General features: G+C 36.3%; 2 protein-coding genes across 4 annotated transcripts; one reads left to right on the top strand and one right to left on the bottom strand.

The window, feature by feature from the left end:
* The first annotated feature begins 346 nt into the window (after nucleotides 1-346).
* Nucleotides 347-11,165, top strand: LOC110731229 (eukaryotic translation initiation factor 4G-like). 3 transcript variants are annotated; one of them, XM_021911073.1, is made up of 10 exons: nucleotides 347-448; nucleotides 853-1,084; nucleotides 1,864-1,997; nucleotides 2,335-2,454; nucleotides 2,579-2,646; nucleotides 2,757-2,813; nucleotides 3,482-4,828; nucleotides 4,929-7,963; nucleotides 10,322-10,516; nucleotides 10,616-11,165. In XM_021911073.1, the coding sequence occupies exons 2-10, from the start codon at nucleotides 909-911 to the stop codon at nucleotides 10,944-10,946; spliced, it is 5,463 nt and encodes a 1,820-aa protein (XP_021766765.1). In that variant the 5' UTR covers nucleotides 347-448; nucleotides 853-908; the 3' UTR covers nucleotides 10,947-11,165. The 3 variants fall into 3 exon arrangements, with proteins under 3 accessions (XP_021766765.1, XP_021766764.1, XP_021766763.1); XM_021911072.1 differs by having other exon boundaries at nucleotides 2,311-2,454; XM_021911071.1 differs by having other exon boundaries at nucleotides 2,308-2,454.
* A 751-nt stretch (nucleotides 11,166-11,916) lies between these two features.
* On the bottom strand, nucleotides 11,917-16,448 carry LOC110731129 (pumilio homolog 11-like). Its single transcript, XM_021910963.1, has 7 exons — nucleotides 16,136-16,448; nucleotides 15,911-16,027; nucleotides 13,093-13,504; nucleotides 12,831-12,993; nucleotides 12,548-12,750; nucleotides 12,191-12,467; nucleotides 11,917-12,105 (listed from the first exon to the last, which is right to left on the bottom strand). The coding sequence occupies exons 1-7, from the start codon at nucleotides 16,446-16,448 to the stop codon at nucleotides 11,917-11,919; spliced, it is 1,674 nt and encodes a 557-aa protein (XP_021766655.1).
* Between the last annotated feature and the right edge of the window lie 371 nt (nucleotides 16,449-16,819).

Genomic DNA, 16,819 nt, shown 5'->3' with positions numbered 1-16,819 from the left:
ATCATATCTTTTTAAGAAAAGTTGACAACCAACTCATAATTCAAATCTTTATAAATTTTTATTAAAAATTTACAAATTTCTTACAATTATTAACCTTGATCCACAATTGACTGGATTATTAAAATAAGTTATATCATGAGATACAATTGTACAAAGTATAAAACTACAAACATAAATTGACATGAATCACCCTCATAATTTCCGACTTTAACTTCCTTATCTTAATACTCGGGTTTTTTTTTTTTTTTTTTTTTTTTTTTTTTTTTTTTTTATGAGTATACCCTTCAAATATAGGTATTGTACTCAAATACAACTTTCCAAAAATTAGTTTTTTTTTTTTAAAAAAAAACAGTAGAAGCTTAAAAATTCACTTTAGTATATGAGAGAAAACTAACAAGCAGACTCTCCGCAAAACACCCAACAAATTCTTTCTCCTCTCTCGTCTCAGGTATACTTCCATCTTCTTCTTCTTCTCCCCCTTTTTTTTTTATCGCTGTATTTTCATGGTTTTTTTCGCCAATTTCCTTTTCATAAACCCTAATTACCCTTCCCCTTTTTCTCTCTCCTCACTTTTTTCACTCTCTTGTATTTTTCACTTTTAAACTGCATTGCATTTTTTGTTTTACTAACCCTAATTTCACTTACTTTTTTTTGTATCTTGATTTTTAATTGGTTGTTCTTTCTCTTCTTGTATTATCAATCGGGATATTGTGGGGTTTGATGATTTCTTAGTTATAGAGCTGTATTTGATGAATTTTGTGATTTTTTTTGGTTTCTTGGTAAATTTAATTATTTGATTTTTGTATTCTGTGTATTAATTGAATTGGGTTTGATTTGATGATCTACATGAAGAAAGAAGCAAAAAGAAGTAAACTTTAAATTATTCTGGTGAAGGTTTGAGGGTCTATATGTCCCTCAATCAATCAAGGTTTGACAAGAACGAGTCACAGTTTAGAAAACCAGGCGGTGGACGATCTGGTAGAGGCTCTGGTGGTCAGCAAAGGAATTTTCCTGGCGGTCGTGGAAGAGGTGGCGGAAGCGGCCCCACTACCACCACCGCCCCTCCGGGTTCGAACACTCAGAGGTATAATATTGCTGTTTTGAATTAGGGTTTGTTTAGAGTGTTGGGTTTATTGTGTTTTTGTTAGGGTATTTTATTACTTTTGGTTACACTTGTGAGGAGCTGATGAATTGATTAGGATTTGGTGATGGTGATTGTCATAGAATAGTAATCAAGACAACATACATGAGAAGGTGTGAGGTTAAAACAAAAAAGAGAGTGATTTTGGAAAGGGGTTGGAGAATAGTTGATGATTGAGTTTTTACTTAATTTGTGAGAATTGATTGATTGAAAATCTTCTTGAATGGTGTTTTTATCATGTATGTTATTATTTTTTGTGACACTTGTGAAAAACCCATGTATTGATTAGGATTTGGGTACATCATAGCATAGTTAGGCTTACGAGAGAGAATATCAAGCTAAAAGAATTTTTTTTTAAAAAAAAAAAAAAGAGGTATAGAGATATTTAGATGGAATGGAGATATATTGATGAGTGGATTTTCTTTTGTTTTTGGTAATTAAAGGATTGATAGCCATATTAAATGGGTTTTGTTATTCATTGGAAATGCCACTAATTTTAGCTTTTTGATTTTGTCTTGTGAGTAACTATGGGTTGATTAGAATTTTTTATTTTTGACAGCACAATAAATAAATGTATATGAGAATTTTTAAAGAATAAGGAAAATGATTGTGTTGAGGGAATGGGATGAAATGATAATTTGTTTCTCACTAATTTGCGAGAACTGATTTATTGAAGGGGTGTTATGGTACTGAATTTTGTTTTTTCCTTCGATTATGATCAGTTACAAGAAGGTTAACCATGCTCAAGGTGGACAATCAAGAGGAAATTCTGGACCTGTGAGTCCTCCTGATTTTAATGCTGCTACCAGTTCACGTTATGCAGAAAATGGTGGCCATGTACAATCCACATTACAAGGTGGGTTTATTTTCTTTGAGTGGTTGGGGAAGAGAGAGGGGGTGGGGGGGGGGGGGTGGGGGGTCAAATTTCTTTCAGCAATTTGTTTGGTTTTAATAATTGTTATTCTTTTATTCTGGGTAATATGGCTGTTTGTAAGATTAGTCCCTTGCTGTTTTCCTTGCTCGTGATTGTAAGATACCCATATTTATCGCTGTAATACAATATAGAACTAATTATTTGGGAAGCCCTCTGCTTGTTTTCTGAAAGTTGATGTAATCATCGAGGTATATAGTGTAGTGGAATGATTACGTTTCTCTTGGTGCTTCAGCAGTGTCTAACACACCATCTCCAGCAGGCATCCCTAAGCCAAATGATGCATCATCTCATAAGACTAGTCGACCTATTCCAAAGGCTCCATCTTCACAATCATCCTCCATGAGCTCTGAAACTACCTTACCTTCCACACCTTCAAAGGGTATTTTCTTGTTGTTTGCTTCGTGTTTTGGCTTTTGCTTTGTTTTTGTCTGACCTGATTCTTTGATTTATGTTCTAAGAAATAATGCTTGACCTTTTTTTTTTTAATAAAAAAACTTCATTAGGGGATGGAGCTAAGGGCTTTCCTCTGCAATTTGGATCCATAAGTCCAGGTTTCATGAATGGAATGCAGGTTTGTCAGTTATATTGTCTCAATAGCTGCATCTTTGTTATCATGGTTTGCATGTATTGGAACTTTTTCGGTATGTATACTCACTGCTGTGCCTGATGTTTTCTTTCCAGGTACCAGCTCGAACAAGCTCAGCTCCACCTAATTTGGATGAGCAAAAGCGTGATCAGGTTTGCTGCCTTCTTTTAATCCACTTGTTCATTTCGAACATTATCATTAAATTAGTTGCTTCACAGATGTTTATGCTGTTCCATCTTGAAACTCATAAGATGTTCCCCAGTTTGTCTTGTATGGTTCAGTTAAAAGCTCAGCTAATTAATAGTATGTGGTGAATCTGATTTATAAGTTAATTTTATTTGATGGATTAATGTTTTAGTCCAAGATTAATTGACATGATGATAGGTTAGTTTGAGCCAACAATGTGACAGTTGAATCCAAATGGGGATAGTATCATAATCGTTTTGGTTTGATCTGGTTTTTACTTCAAAATCTTATTAGGAAAACTTACATCGGGTTGGCTTCTACTCTTAGTTGATCCTATTATTATTTTGGAATAAAGCACTTTGGTACATGGAATAGATAGAAAGAGATAATTCTCTACCCAGTTTTGTTAGAGTAGTCTAAAAGCGTACCAATGTACCATGAACCATTCGTTAATACTGTGTTGTAGCTCACTACAAAGACAGATTCTTTCAGACATATTCCTCTATAAAGTGATTTACAGAGGTTTCATTTTGTGTAAAGGCTTGGTTGTTTTGTACAAATGTCATTTTTCTTCCTTTTCCTATTGTGCTGTGCACCTGTATTTATTGATTACTACTTGTGGACTTTGTTGCAGGCCCGTCGTGAAGCTTCAAGAGCTGTGCCAGCAATTCCATTACCATCAGCTCCTAAACAGGAGCTGCCAAAAAAGAATGTTTCTACGAATGAGAATCCTGTTGCTCAAGAAAGTAAAAGTAAGGTCAAAAGAGATGTCCATGTGTCATCTGCATCTCCATCACCAGCACACAAACCTTCTGTTCTTCCTGCAGCAGGTATATCTGTAGCATCACCGTTTCACCAGCAAACCATTTCCATGCAGTTTGGAGGACCTAATCCACAAATTCAATCCCAAGGTATGCCTACAAGTTCGCTTCAGATGCCAATTCAGATGCCGTTACAGATGGCAAATCCCTCCCAAGTTCCTCCGCAAGTCTATGTGCCTGGTCTCCAACATCAACTAATGCAAACTCAGGGAATCATGCATCATAACCAGAACTTGGGATATAATCCTCAGCTTGCACCACAGCTTCCTCATCAACTAGGAAATATGGGAATCAATATGTCTGCTCCATATAATCAACAGCAGGCTGGAAAATTTGTCAATACACGTAAGACAGTGAAGATAACACATCCTGATACACATGAGGAGCTGAGACTTGATAACAGTGGATCAACAGCACCAAGGGTGCATCAAAGTGGGTCCTCACAGTCCCAACCTTTACCTGCGTATACAGGAGCGCATCCCATGGGCTACTATTCTAGCTCATACACAACAGGCCCCCCTTTTTTCTCAGCTCAAAGTTCACTTCCTTTGACAAGTGCTCAATTAAATGCTAGCTCTCAGGGTCCCAGGTTTAGCTATCCTGTTAACCAAGCACAGCCAACTATGCCCTTTATGAACCAATCTGCGTCTAATACCTATTCAGTCAGCAGGGCTGGGGCTACCATCCATGGCGCTCCTGATTCTTCCAGTTTGGATCAGGTTCGGGAGCCTCATAATATTGCCCCTTCTGCACAATCAACATCGGTCCATGTGACAGTAAAGGCAGCTGGTGGGTCTGCTGGGGAGAAGACCATTAACTCTTCTGCTGTTGAAAGACTAGAGCTCTCTAAAGTATTGAATCCCGCTGTGGAGCCTAGTGTTGCTAGGAAGGATTCAGAAACGAATGTGGACAATTCTGCTTTGCGGCCAAACTCTAGTACTGCTCATCCAAAACACTCTGCTACCACGACGGCTTCAGTTGCCACTGAGTCGTCAAGTTTAGTAGAAGTTTCTGCTATTTCTGATACAATTCATAGAGAATCATCAGTTATAGCTCCTCCTGTGAATGGCGTCAAGAGGGAAACTTCAAGTAAGTCCGTGCCTATCAAGGATATTGAGAAGCATACGGGCAAGCAAGAGCACCCTGAATCATCACAACAGGTTATATCCCCTTTTTTTTTTTTTTTGCATGTTGAGGTATTTTAGGATGATTTCTTTTGGCAGTTTGATTAATTGGTCTTTTTTTTTTTTTAATCTGTAGGTTGATGGAAAGTCTGAATCTAGAGTGAGTAAAGATCTAGTTGATTCTTCTGAGGCTGTGATCTCTGAATCTGCAGAACCTAGATCCACTCAAACTGCGTCAGACTCTAAGGTGGCTGCATTAGAAGCTGGTCAGTCATCACCAAGTGATGTTCCTGGTGATGATCTTGGTACTGAAGCCCCATCTCATTCATCAGAAAGTTATGAAAACCAGGGTATTGCTTCTAAAGATCAGGCTACAAATAAAGATGATCTTCCTTCACAAGAAAAAGCTGTGAAAGAATCATCAGATGCGAAAGAAAAAGGAGAAAATGAACTACACAAACTACAGTCAGATAGTTCTTTGAAGGGCTCAGATATTGCCAAAGATATAGATCGAGATGGACAATTGATGAATGCTGCTGATGTAAAGGGTGTTGTGGAAGCTTCTCAAAGAGAGGTTGATTCTGCTGAATCTTGTGTTCAAGTTGATATGGAAAATCGCTCGTGTGAGAATGATTCATCAATTATTTCTGATGGATGTGGCCTCTCAGGCTCAAACACTTTGTCAGTCTCAACAGATGGTGTCAGTTGCAAAGGCGACGATGTCTCCAAATCTGGTATGTCCGACAATGAGGCAACTTCTGTTTCGGCAGATCTCTCAGACACAAATTCAGGTCATGAAGAAATCATGGAGAACTCAAGGCCTAACTCTTCATCAGGTACCACGTCAGGACCAAATAAGGGAAAAAATAAAGGGAAGAAAAAGTGGAAAGAACTGCTTCAGAAAGCAGACGCTCTTGGGACATCTTCTGATTTGTACATGGCCTATAAGGGTCCAGAGGAGAAGAAAGAATCTAGTGTTGCTACAGAACTTGCTTCTGATGATAAGTCAAAGGAGATATCTGGTGGTGTCAGACCAGAAGATAGTTCTGAGAAGAACAAGGAGGAGCAGATTAAAGCCGAGCTTGATGATTGGGAAGATGCAGCTGAAATTGCTACACCAAAGTTGGAATCCTCAATAAAGGGGGGTCAAGGAGGCTCAGTTCATGATGAAGATGGAGTGACAGCTAAAAAGTATTCCAGAGATTTCCTTCTAACATTTTCAGCTCAGTGTACTAACCTCCCAGAACGGTTTGAAATTACTTCTGATCTAACAGCTTTGATGTCTGAAGATACTAGTGCTTCTCGTAGTGATCGTGAACACCCTAGTGCCGGGAGAGCCATAGATAGGCCAGCTGCAGCTGTACGACCTGATCGCCGTGGTAGTGGGACATTGGATGCTGACAGGTGGAATAAACAGCCTGGTCCGTTTCCTTCAGTTCGAGATCCAGGGATGGATCTTGCATATGGAAGCAATATAATGGGATTTCGTGGTGGTCCTGGCCCTAATTATGGTGTGCTCAGGAACCCACGGGCACAAGGACCTGTTCCACATGTTGGTGGGATTTTGTCTGGCCCAATGCAGTCTATGGGTTTTCAGGGAATGCAGAGAAATAACTCTGATGCTGACCGTTGGCAACGAGCTACAAACTTCAATAAAGGTCTGATGCCTGCTCCTCAGGGTCCTTCCCAGATTATGCACAAAGCTGAGAGGAAGTATGAGATAGGTAAAATATCTGATGAAGAGGAGGCAAAACAGAGGAAGTTGAAGGGTATTTTGAATAAGCTGACTCCTCAGAACTTTGAGAAACTGTTCGAGCAAGTTAAAGAAGTTAATATCGACAATTCTGTGACTCTGGCTGGAGTTATCTCTCAGATCTTTGACAAGGCTTTAACAGAGCCAACATTTTGTGAAATGTATGCGAACTTCTGCCAGCATCTTGCCTCTGAGCTCCCAGAATTAAGTGTAGACAATGAAAAAATCACCTTCAGGCGTTTGTTGCTGAACAAGTGCCAAGAAGAATTCGAGAGAGGAGAAAGAGAGGAACAAGAAGCTAATAAGGCTGATAATGAGGATGAGGATGAACCTAAACAATCCGAAGCAGTTAGAGAAGAGATGAGATTGAAAGCACGTAGACGCATGTTGGGGAATATTAGATTGATTGGTGAGTTGTACAAGAAGAGGATGTTAACTGAAAGAATAATGCACGAGTGTATAAAGAAGTTGTTAGGTCAATTTCAAAACCCTGATGAAGAAAACATTGAGGCATTGTGCAAGTTGATGAGCACAATTGGGGAGATGATTGATCATCCCAAAGCCAAGGAGCATATGGATGCTTACTTTGACATCATGGGTCAGTTATCCAACAATATGAGGTTATCTTCTAGAGTAAGGTTCATGTTGAGGGATGCTATTGACCTTAGAAAGAACAAATGGCAACAGAGAAGGAAGGTTGAGGGTCCTAAGAAGATTGATGAAGTGCATCGTGATGCTGCTCAAGAAAGGCAAGTACAAACCAGTCGGTTAAATCGTGGCCCTAGCATGAATTCTGGGATGAGAAGGGGCCAACCTATGGATTTTGGTCCTCGAGGACCTATGATATCGTCTCCTATTGGGCAGGGTGGTGGTTTCAGAGGTATGCCCTCTCAGCCTCGTGGGTTTGGTGGACAGGATTCCCGGATTGATGAAAGGAATATTTTTGAAAGCCGTGGTGCACTTTCAGTGCCTTTGCCTCAGAGGCTATCAAGTGATGAGACAATTACTCTGGGACCCCAAGGTGGTCTTGCTAGGGGGATGGCATATAGAGGGCAACCATCTATGTCTAATTCTCCCCTGTTAGACAATACCCCATCCTATGTAGACAGAAGAATGGTAGGTGGTTTGAATGGTTACAGTAATGTGCCAGACCGTGGAGCATTTAGCTCAAGGGAAGATCAACTTGTGAGGAATCCTTCTGATAGATTTGTTGCTCCAGTTGCTTATGATCAATATAGTAGCCAAGAGCACAACACAAATAGAGATGCCAGATATCCCGAACAACATTTTGACAGGGCTAGGCCATTAACTCCTCCTGTGGCACGGGTTGTGCCAGCTCTAAATGTTTCTCCAGAAACAGTATGGCTCGAGGAGCGTTTACGGGAGAGGTCAATTTCAGCAATAAGGGAATATTACAGGTAAAGCTTTCTTGTAATTATTTTTTTTGCTGTTCTCATTAAATTTCTATGTTCTATTGGGGCATCAGATTGAAGTGATTTCCCCACTCCAAAAATTGATTATATCAGTCCCCCCTTGTGCATACGCTCAATGCTCACACTAGGAGTGCCAAACTCTATTTTTGGTACGGGACTATCAGCATATTTTTGTAATATCTAACTGCAGACTCCGCATTAATATCTGGAATCTATCATTTGAGTCCAATATTCGAAGTCTATGTGATGCTATGTTTATATATCAGTATTCTAGCTGGTGCATATCTGTTTGTCACAGGTACCTGCTTTGATGCTTAATGTTGTAGTGGCATTCTCTTTGGGTGTGTATAACTGTACAAGTGGAGCAGTTAGTTAAATGTGTTTTAACTGTTGATGATATTGATTGAGTGAACAAGCATCAAATTCATTTAATATAACAGTTCCTTGCAGAGTATTAAATACCTGTGTCTTGTACTTTCATACTTCCTCCGTTTCTATTTAGTTGACGCATTTGATTTAGGCACATATATTAAGGAGAGGAGAGAGAGAGAGAGAATGAAAAAGCAAGTGAGGTAGCTTGTAAATGCATGGTAAAAAAAGTTACCCCAAAAGGAAACATGTCAACTGGAAAAAAAAACTTCCTAAAAAGGAATACATGTCAACTAAAAAGAAACAGAGACTACCTCAGTACCAATTTACTTGCCTTATTTTCTGAATTAGGGTGTACTGATTTGGCGATTTATTTGCCCCATTTTCTGATTTAGGTTGTATTGATTTACTTGTCTCATTTTCCTATTTGGGGTGTCCCAAATTACTTGCCCCACTTCTTTATTAAGGAACTTTCTCTTTTTTTGTTGAGTTGGATCGCACATGCACCCTCCCATTTTCTTCTCACTATTGTTTCACTTGCTTATATATATATATTTTTTAATCGGAAGCTTCTTTTTGCACACAATTATTTTTCTAAAATCAATTACACTAGATTAGTTGACGTAGACTCGTAAAGGGAGGAAAGTTTTTTAATATGCTATGTAGAAACATCGGACATCATCTTGTAGTGAACTTATTGTTAAAATGTGCTTTTTGCCACAAATCCACCTTAACTATATAATTTGGTTGCTGCAATGCCTGCATATTGACTTTGTTGTTTGCCAATTTAGTATTTGTTGTCGAGGAAACTGGAAGACCCGTTAGGTTGTTTTTGTTTACTCAAAGGTTTCGCCAGCAGTCATGTCAGAATTTGTGGCTGCTTTAGAGTTAAGACATCTCTGATGATTTGATAAATTGATCTGTTTAATTTTTGACAGAATCAGAAAGAGGGATATATACCATTAGGAATATTTTCTTGTATGACTCATCACTCAGAGATTCAAAGGACTAATCCTTTTTTTTTTCTTTTTTTTTTTTTTTTTTCCTTCTGGTGAAGAATATGCTGCTAAATTAAAAGTTAGATGAAATGACTCACACAGATTTTTAAGTATGAAACATAGGCTGTTTCAATGGGTACAGGTGAGGGAAATGTAGTTTTGACTAATTGTGCCATGTGATTTCCTTGCCATTTTACTGTTTTCTTTTGTTTTATATTACCTTTGTTGTACAGGGCTGGGAGTGAGAGTTCATATTATTGATATACCCAGAATCATTCTTGATTGATAATATATGTCCTGAAGGCATGCTGTGTGAGGCTATTGGTACCCCTCCCATAGTAGGCCAAGAGCAAAATGAAATAAAGGAAACTATATTGTAATTGTGATTTATCTGGTACTCTCTCATAGCAATTGCTTTCGTCCTCAATCATGCTAAAAAACATGCAGCCATTTTTTCTTTTGCCTACCTTGAAGGTGTCGTCTCTCATTTCTTTAAAATAATATATTATGTATCAATAATTTTATCTGATGCTGCTATCAACTCTTTAGTAAGGGATGTGATGCTCACAATTTGATTTAGTCCCTTATCGGTTTAGACCCTCTTCTGCCTCAGGCTCCAGAATTTCTCTCTGTAGTCGATTTGGAGTATTGTATCACGTGATTGGTAAAATTTGTCCTTGATAGACTTGTTTTTGGACAATAGCAACCACTGTCAACCACCACCACCCAGGTGAAAATACTGTGGGGTAGGTGCGTAAGATGGTAAAATGTGTGCCAAGAATAGATTAAAGTGAAATTGTTAAGAATTTTGTGAAACAGAAGAAAACGAAAAGTATTGAGATCATTCTTAATAGAAATACTTGGTGAACATATGTGATGAAATTTATTGCAAATATTTTTATTAGATTGCTTTAGGCAAAGATGACTTGTGTTTTTGCTTCTTTGAATATGAAATAATGGAGGGATTTGCTTTCAGTGCGAACGATGAGAAGGAAGTTGCACTATGCATCAAAGACTTGAATGTTCCAAGTTTTTATCCTACAGTCATATCTGCTTGGGTCACTGACTCCTTTGAAAGAAAAGACTTGGAGCGGGACATGCTGTCACGACTGCTTGTCAACCTTACAAGACCTCGGGAAGGCATTTTTAGCCCTGTCCAGCTTGTTGAAGGGTAAGAGTTTCTTTGTGGCAATTTTTAATTAGAGTTCTGTATTAATAATGCTTATTGTACTTGTATGTTTTGAATCATCTTTTTAATTTTATATCCCAGGTTCAAATCTGTGTTGACTACCTTGGAGGATACAGTTAATGATGCCCCTAAAGCGCCAGAGTTTCTTGGCCGGATATTTGCCAGTGTAGTTATAGAAAACTTGGTACCTTTAAAAGATGTTGGTCGATTAATACAAGAGGGTGGGGAGGAGCCAGGCTGTCTACGAGAATCAGGGTTGGCGGCTGAAATTCTAGGAAGTGTCCTGGATAAGATCAAATCTGAGCAAGGAGAAACTGTACTGAAAGATATTCGAGCTGGCTCCAATCTGCGGTTAGAAGATTTTCGACCCCCAGAGCCAATTAGATCCCGTAAATTAGAGATGTTTATGTAGGGGATGTTGATGATTATTGTATGTGCTTACAAATTTCTTGGACCGCTATCATTCAAGGCACAAGCATGACAAGGAGTTTAGTGAAAGGATATTTTTTTTTCAACTATTTATGAGCGGAATGAGATAAATGTGGCAATTTTTAAATGCATTAGTCTGCAGCATCACAATATTATTCCTTTGATCGGCGAGTTGCAAATGTGAAATTTTTGTTGAGCATCACATAATTAGTAATTAGCCAACTCTTTTCCAAAATCTTCAGGATTTCTTTTGGTAGCAACCGGTGTTAGCATCTGCTTTTTTTTTCCTCTATGATTGTGGTCACAAAATTAAACTTTTGCTGAAACGCCTGAATGTACTAACTTATGTTAACATTGCTTCTGCAGATTTAGTTTGCCAAATTGGTCTCATTAAAACAATTAGCTAGGTAGTGCGGAGTAATTATAAGACTTATAACCGTGTCGGGCTATGCAAAAGATGAGATAGTACTTTGGTTAGGATTTACATGTGATATCTGGGGGTTATGGAATACTCCATAACAATGTCCAAATGCTTAGCATTAAATCTAACAATGTATACATGTATGGTCGCAGGCAACGGACTATGTTTTTAATTTAGGGTTCTAGGAAGTATTATCATAGCGCGTTTTTATGGAACATGTTCCATCATTTCATATAAGTTTATGTGATATCAAAGTTAGTTTAAGGTACAAGAAAGAAAAAAACAATGAAAACAGAAAACAAATCATATTCATGTAAAAAGTTTTGCAACCTAGAATTTCACTGAAACATACGGAGTATAAGAACTTATTACACTTAATAAGACTTTGGCTCAAGTCACAAACACACCAAAACTAATATGAAATACAAAGTTGGTATTAGTCACTACAAAGCACAAACAATCCTACAAATATATCAACAGCATACGGCAATTTTTTCACAACAATGCTCCCTATTTTGCCGCGAAAACTATTTCATATGCCTCTTTGTCTATCTTTTTGTTGCCACTTTTGTATCCTGTCTCCATTGGCTTTGTAATTGTCTTCCATCAATTGATCTTTGATCAAATTGGCAACATTCTTTCCGTAAGGGGTATTCTCGAATGTATCCAAGTCTTGCAACAATTTCTTGTAAAGTTTTTCGTACAAGAAAGTGTCATGCTTCTACAATAAAAAAGATGAAACTATTAACAACAAATCTAATCTTATGTATTACTCTACTATAACAAAAATATACTAGGAGTATTACTACTAATAATGTATATATTTTTTTTACCTTTGTCTCTTTGAGTAGTCTCTGAATAACATAATTTCCGAACTTATTTTGTACAATACTCAGAAGATTCTTACTCTTTAGCAGCTCCTCTGCAACATAACTTCGAAAAGGACTACCGCAACATTTCTCCACTAAATGGCTACCACTCTTGCTGTTAGACAATATCTCATAGATAGGTCTTAGTTCCGTAGCAATTATTTCATTACATAATGGATGGTTCATCATTATTACATGTTGTAAAACATAGTTCCTGTAAATCATAAAAATGTTTAAATCATTTTTAAACTTTAAAAATCATTGTATGAAAAAAGCATTATTATTGGTAATTACCCGTGCTCATCTAGTGCCAAAAATGCTGCGTTGTAGGAGATGAGCTTAAGAAGACATTCCTTGAGAGAAGGGACATAGACGCCTTGACGAATATGTGGCGAGGGAGAGGGATCCATATGATTGATGCAAACTTGTAACGAAATGCATCCATACTTGGTAGTGGCTATATCCAACCAATGTTCTACCACTTGTTCATATAGAATCTGGCAAAACGTTACATTAATGATTGTACAATATATATTGTTAGTTATTATGTGGTAAAAGTGTTATTTATCTTACTTACCTCGTTCTTAAATTTATCCAATAAAATAAAGCATTCTTCAACAACATGTCTTCCAAATTGGTCACTCAATAAGCTCACAACACTAGGAGCAATGGTCTTAGGAAACAGACTAACACAAGGTAGTTTCCTCGCGACATGGATCAACTTCTTAATCACCGAAGATCTATTGAATATAAACAAAAGATGACCACAAATTCATTAATTCTGTAAGAATACACAACTATATATATGCATTTACTGATAAAAGAGCTTAACAACTTACGCGACAGGGTGACAGGAAGCACAAACAAGGCACTCTTCAGGATATTTTGCAATCTTATCAAGTATACCAGCAATCACACCTGTAGGACAGCCTTCAAGGAAATGCAGAAATTCAGAAGAACGGCCTTTATCCATCATAACGACGTAGGGATCAGTTAAGAAATCTTTGAGTAAGATCACTGATCTATTATAACATCTCAATTCAATAAAATTGTTCAATAGTCTTTCTGCTGCTGCAGTAGAATATAGACCAGGATGTTGCATAATCGAATTCCGATAATTCAATTCACTGCTGTTACTGCTACTGCTACTGCTAGCACCTGTGAACTGACGATTGTAGTCTAAACCCATGATGTTGTTACCAATTACAGGTTGATCATAGTTTATTTGGTACTGATTAGGCAGAGATTGCCCTGTTTCAAAGAATTTCCAGGAAAAATACAGTTAAATTTTTTGCTTATTGATTTTCATATTACTGTAATCAATTTGTATACTGAATTCTTGTAAATAAAACAAGAGAATCTTGCATTTAATAAAACCCTCATATAATCAAATCCAAGAAGCAGAATGTTAATTTATTTTTTTTATAATTCGATCTATAGTATTCAAAGTTATGTGTGATGCAATGCAGATTACATATTCAGAAATTTCAGAGAATAGGTAACGAATATTGATACAATGCAGACTAAAAAACGAGAGATTATGGTAAATTTTAAAAAAATTCTACCTTAAAAATAGTTAAGTCAGTCGAATTCTTGTTATATTAGTTTCAATAAAAGTATGTAATTTTGAATAAAATAATTTTGTGCAATATCAAGTATTACGATTAATTATTCAAGAATAGAGGACTATAGATTAATCATAACAACATTCAATATAAGAACATGTAATTAAATTACAAGAAAAACTTAACAAAAAAATCAATACCTTGATAATTGTTGGACGATATACTTAAATTTTGCATTAATGAATTCAACCTAGCAATATGAATATGATCAAGATTTCCATTAATAATTTCTTGAATCATTGTAGACCTTGAAGACATTGATCTTCTTTAACTTTCAACAATTCTTAAACAAAAAAAGGGAAGAAATTAGTGTTAAATCTTGCAAAAACGCTGGTAATTATATAATTTTTGGAGGGAAGGTAGTTTGGCTTTCCTTATTCTACTATAAGTCTACTCTTTTTATATAAATAAAAGTAGGGTTTTTGAACATATTTGGAGTAGAATCTGTTTCCAAAATTACATATAATAAAAGGTAGTTTTGATTGATTTAGGTTTGTAGTTCATCATGCTGTTAGATATGATATTATGAATTTAAGATAAGTTTTTATCCCCAAAAGTTGTTACCAGCATAAAATTTACTTATAAATAAATAAATAAATAAAAAGGTTTGAACCACAAAATCAATACACTTTAATATCCGAAACTCAAAGTGTTTAAACCTACCTCAAACTCCTAAAACTTTCAGGCAATCAAATTGTTGTAATTCAATAATTTTTTAAAATGGACGACTGAGATTATTTATTTTTAATTAGTAATTTTAATTAAAATTATTTTTTAATTATTTTATATTTTTTTTATTTCCAGAAATTTGAAGATATTAAAAAATAATTCATGGATGATAAAAATATATTTAAAATAATTTTTATAAATAAATCAAAAAACAAATAATCTCAACCGTCCATTTTAAAAAACTATGGTAGCCAAAAGTCATAAGACTACATTATAATCTCCCGTAAAAAAAAAAAGACTACATTATAATCATCTATCAAACTGTAGTCAATTTTCTTTTTTTAAATTTTTTTTTTTATTTATTTTAGATTAATGAAATAAATTACAAAAATTATCTCCTAACAAGTGATTATGTCACAACTTATAATTTAGACATTGTTATATACACCCGGGTGCTAAAAGATTTGTTTCTTATGGTTCTCGTGCAAACTTGCATTTTTCAATGAAACTTCATTTTATTGTTCCTCTTGCAAACTGTAAGACAAGGATTTCGTAAAACAGATTTGTGGTTTCTTTAGGCAGAAGAACCTGCAGATGCATTTGATAACCAATGTAACTTGATCTCAGTAGCTTAAGGAAACCGATCTGTTGCAACTTTCATGCTATAAAGCCTATAATCAATCCATTAAGAACCACTTCTTATCAGCTGGGGAACTTTTTGGTCGTTGAGTACAAACTAACATTAATTTGGGTACGTGTCCAAGAGTCAAGCACAGTGCAGCTAACGATTTCTTATATGTAGTCCAAAACGCTCTGAATAGAGTATAAGTGACGTCCAATGTCCATACGCACCACCCATGATGAACTATGGACTATTGTTGGTGCAACGCTTATAACTTAAGTAAAATAAAGAGTTTGAGTAACATTGAGTACAAAATTACAAAACAGATGTGCTTTGCATTGCCAAAATTGTGTGATACACTGTGAATGAACTCGCGCTACATTTGCAACACTCCTGCATAACTAGGCTGCAGCTCCTATCCTTAGCAACAATTAAAAGTCTGTTCCTGAGTTAAATGATTAGTTATACCTCAGTATGACACTAAAGCTGCCCAAGTGAGACTTACATTATCAATGTGAATTGCATCCCCTATGCCTAGCTTAGTTCTATGAACATAAAAGAATACTACTCCAAAGTAATCTTTACTGCTCGAGCCAGGCGTTTGACATGAATTAATCTCAATCTCTTAGTGGTTGCTACACCTGAAACAGTCAAATGAACACATACATAATATATACAGTAGCAAATTAGGTGTTCTGATAAAAATCTGAATTAAAAGAACATAAAGAGTGAGCAACTCACAGCTTGTAAGAAGTCCCCCATTTTGGTGTTGAACATTACTATGTAATCTTCTAGCTAGATGCCTTACATCACTTACACGTAACCTTCTCGGGTTCTTCCTTACGCTCTGAGCTCCTCCTAGACATAGCAAAAGATATTTCTTAAGAACACATTTTTTAATTCAACATATAATGACACTCCTTTAAGCAGTACATGAGATGTGATCAAATTTAGACACTTATAAACCTTGAGTTTCAGAGGTGGTTGGCAGCTCATTGAGTAAAGGTAAACTGGAAGAAGAATGGTGGTCAATCAATTCAAGCTCAGATGCATTACACTTTATGTTAGTATCAGTTTGCTGAGAGCTTAACATTTTGGCATTCTGAGCCCTCAATCTCCTGAGCTGATAATTTCTTCGGCGTCTAGCAAGATGCCTATCCCTTTGTTCTTGGGTCATGTTCTGCCTTCTTATTCTGTCTCTAAGACGGCGCCTTTCCCTTTCTTTTTCCCTCTGCATCGCGTGTGCATCCAATCTTTCTGATTGCTGCTTTGAAGCCATTCCCCTTGAATTCTGTCAGCACTCCTAGAAAGTGAAACTCAAACCAATGTCGTACATAAAAATGTTTCAAACAATGACCGTCTTAACAACAGCATGTTTTTACTAAAATGACTCATTTGAATTTGATGAGCCAAAAGTATGCAGGGATTTCCTTTTAGGAGGAACAAAATGTCACAAGAAATGAGTAATTTATTGGAAAACATAGATGATATATTATTATTGCCAAATAGTGATATGCGTTCATCAAGAAAAAAAATAGGTACAAACTTGATAATAATGTGAAATTGTGGTGTAAATTTATACTCTCTTACTAAATGTTCCTTAAACTGAGTTTATAAGTAAATTAAAATCACGAAAAGATTTAATCTTTT

This window comes from Chenopodium quinoa, unplaced genomic scaffold (assembly GCF_001683475.1).
Source record: "Chenopodium quinoa cultivar QQ74 unplaced genomic scaffold, ASM168347v1, whole genome shotgun sequence".
Lineage (NCBI taxonomy): Eukaryota > Viridiplantae > Streptophyta > Magnoliopsida > Caryophyllales > Amaranthaceae > Chenopodium > Chenopodium quinoa.
This window is presented reverse-complemented; position numbering and strand designations above follow the sequence as displayed.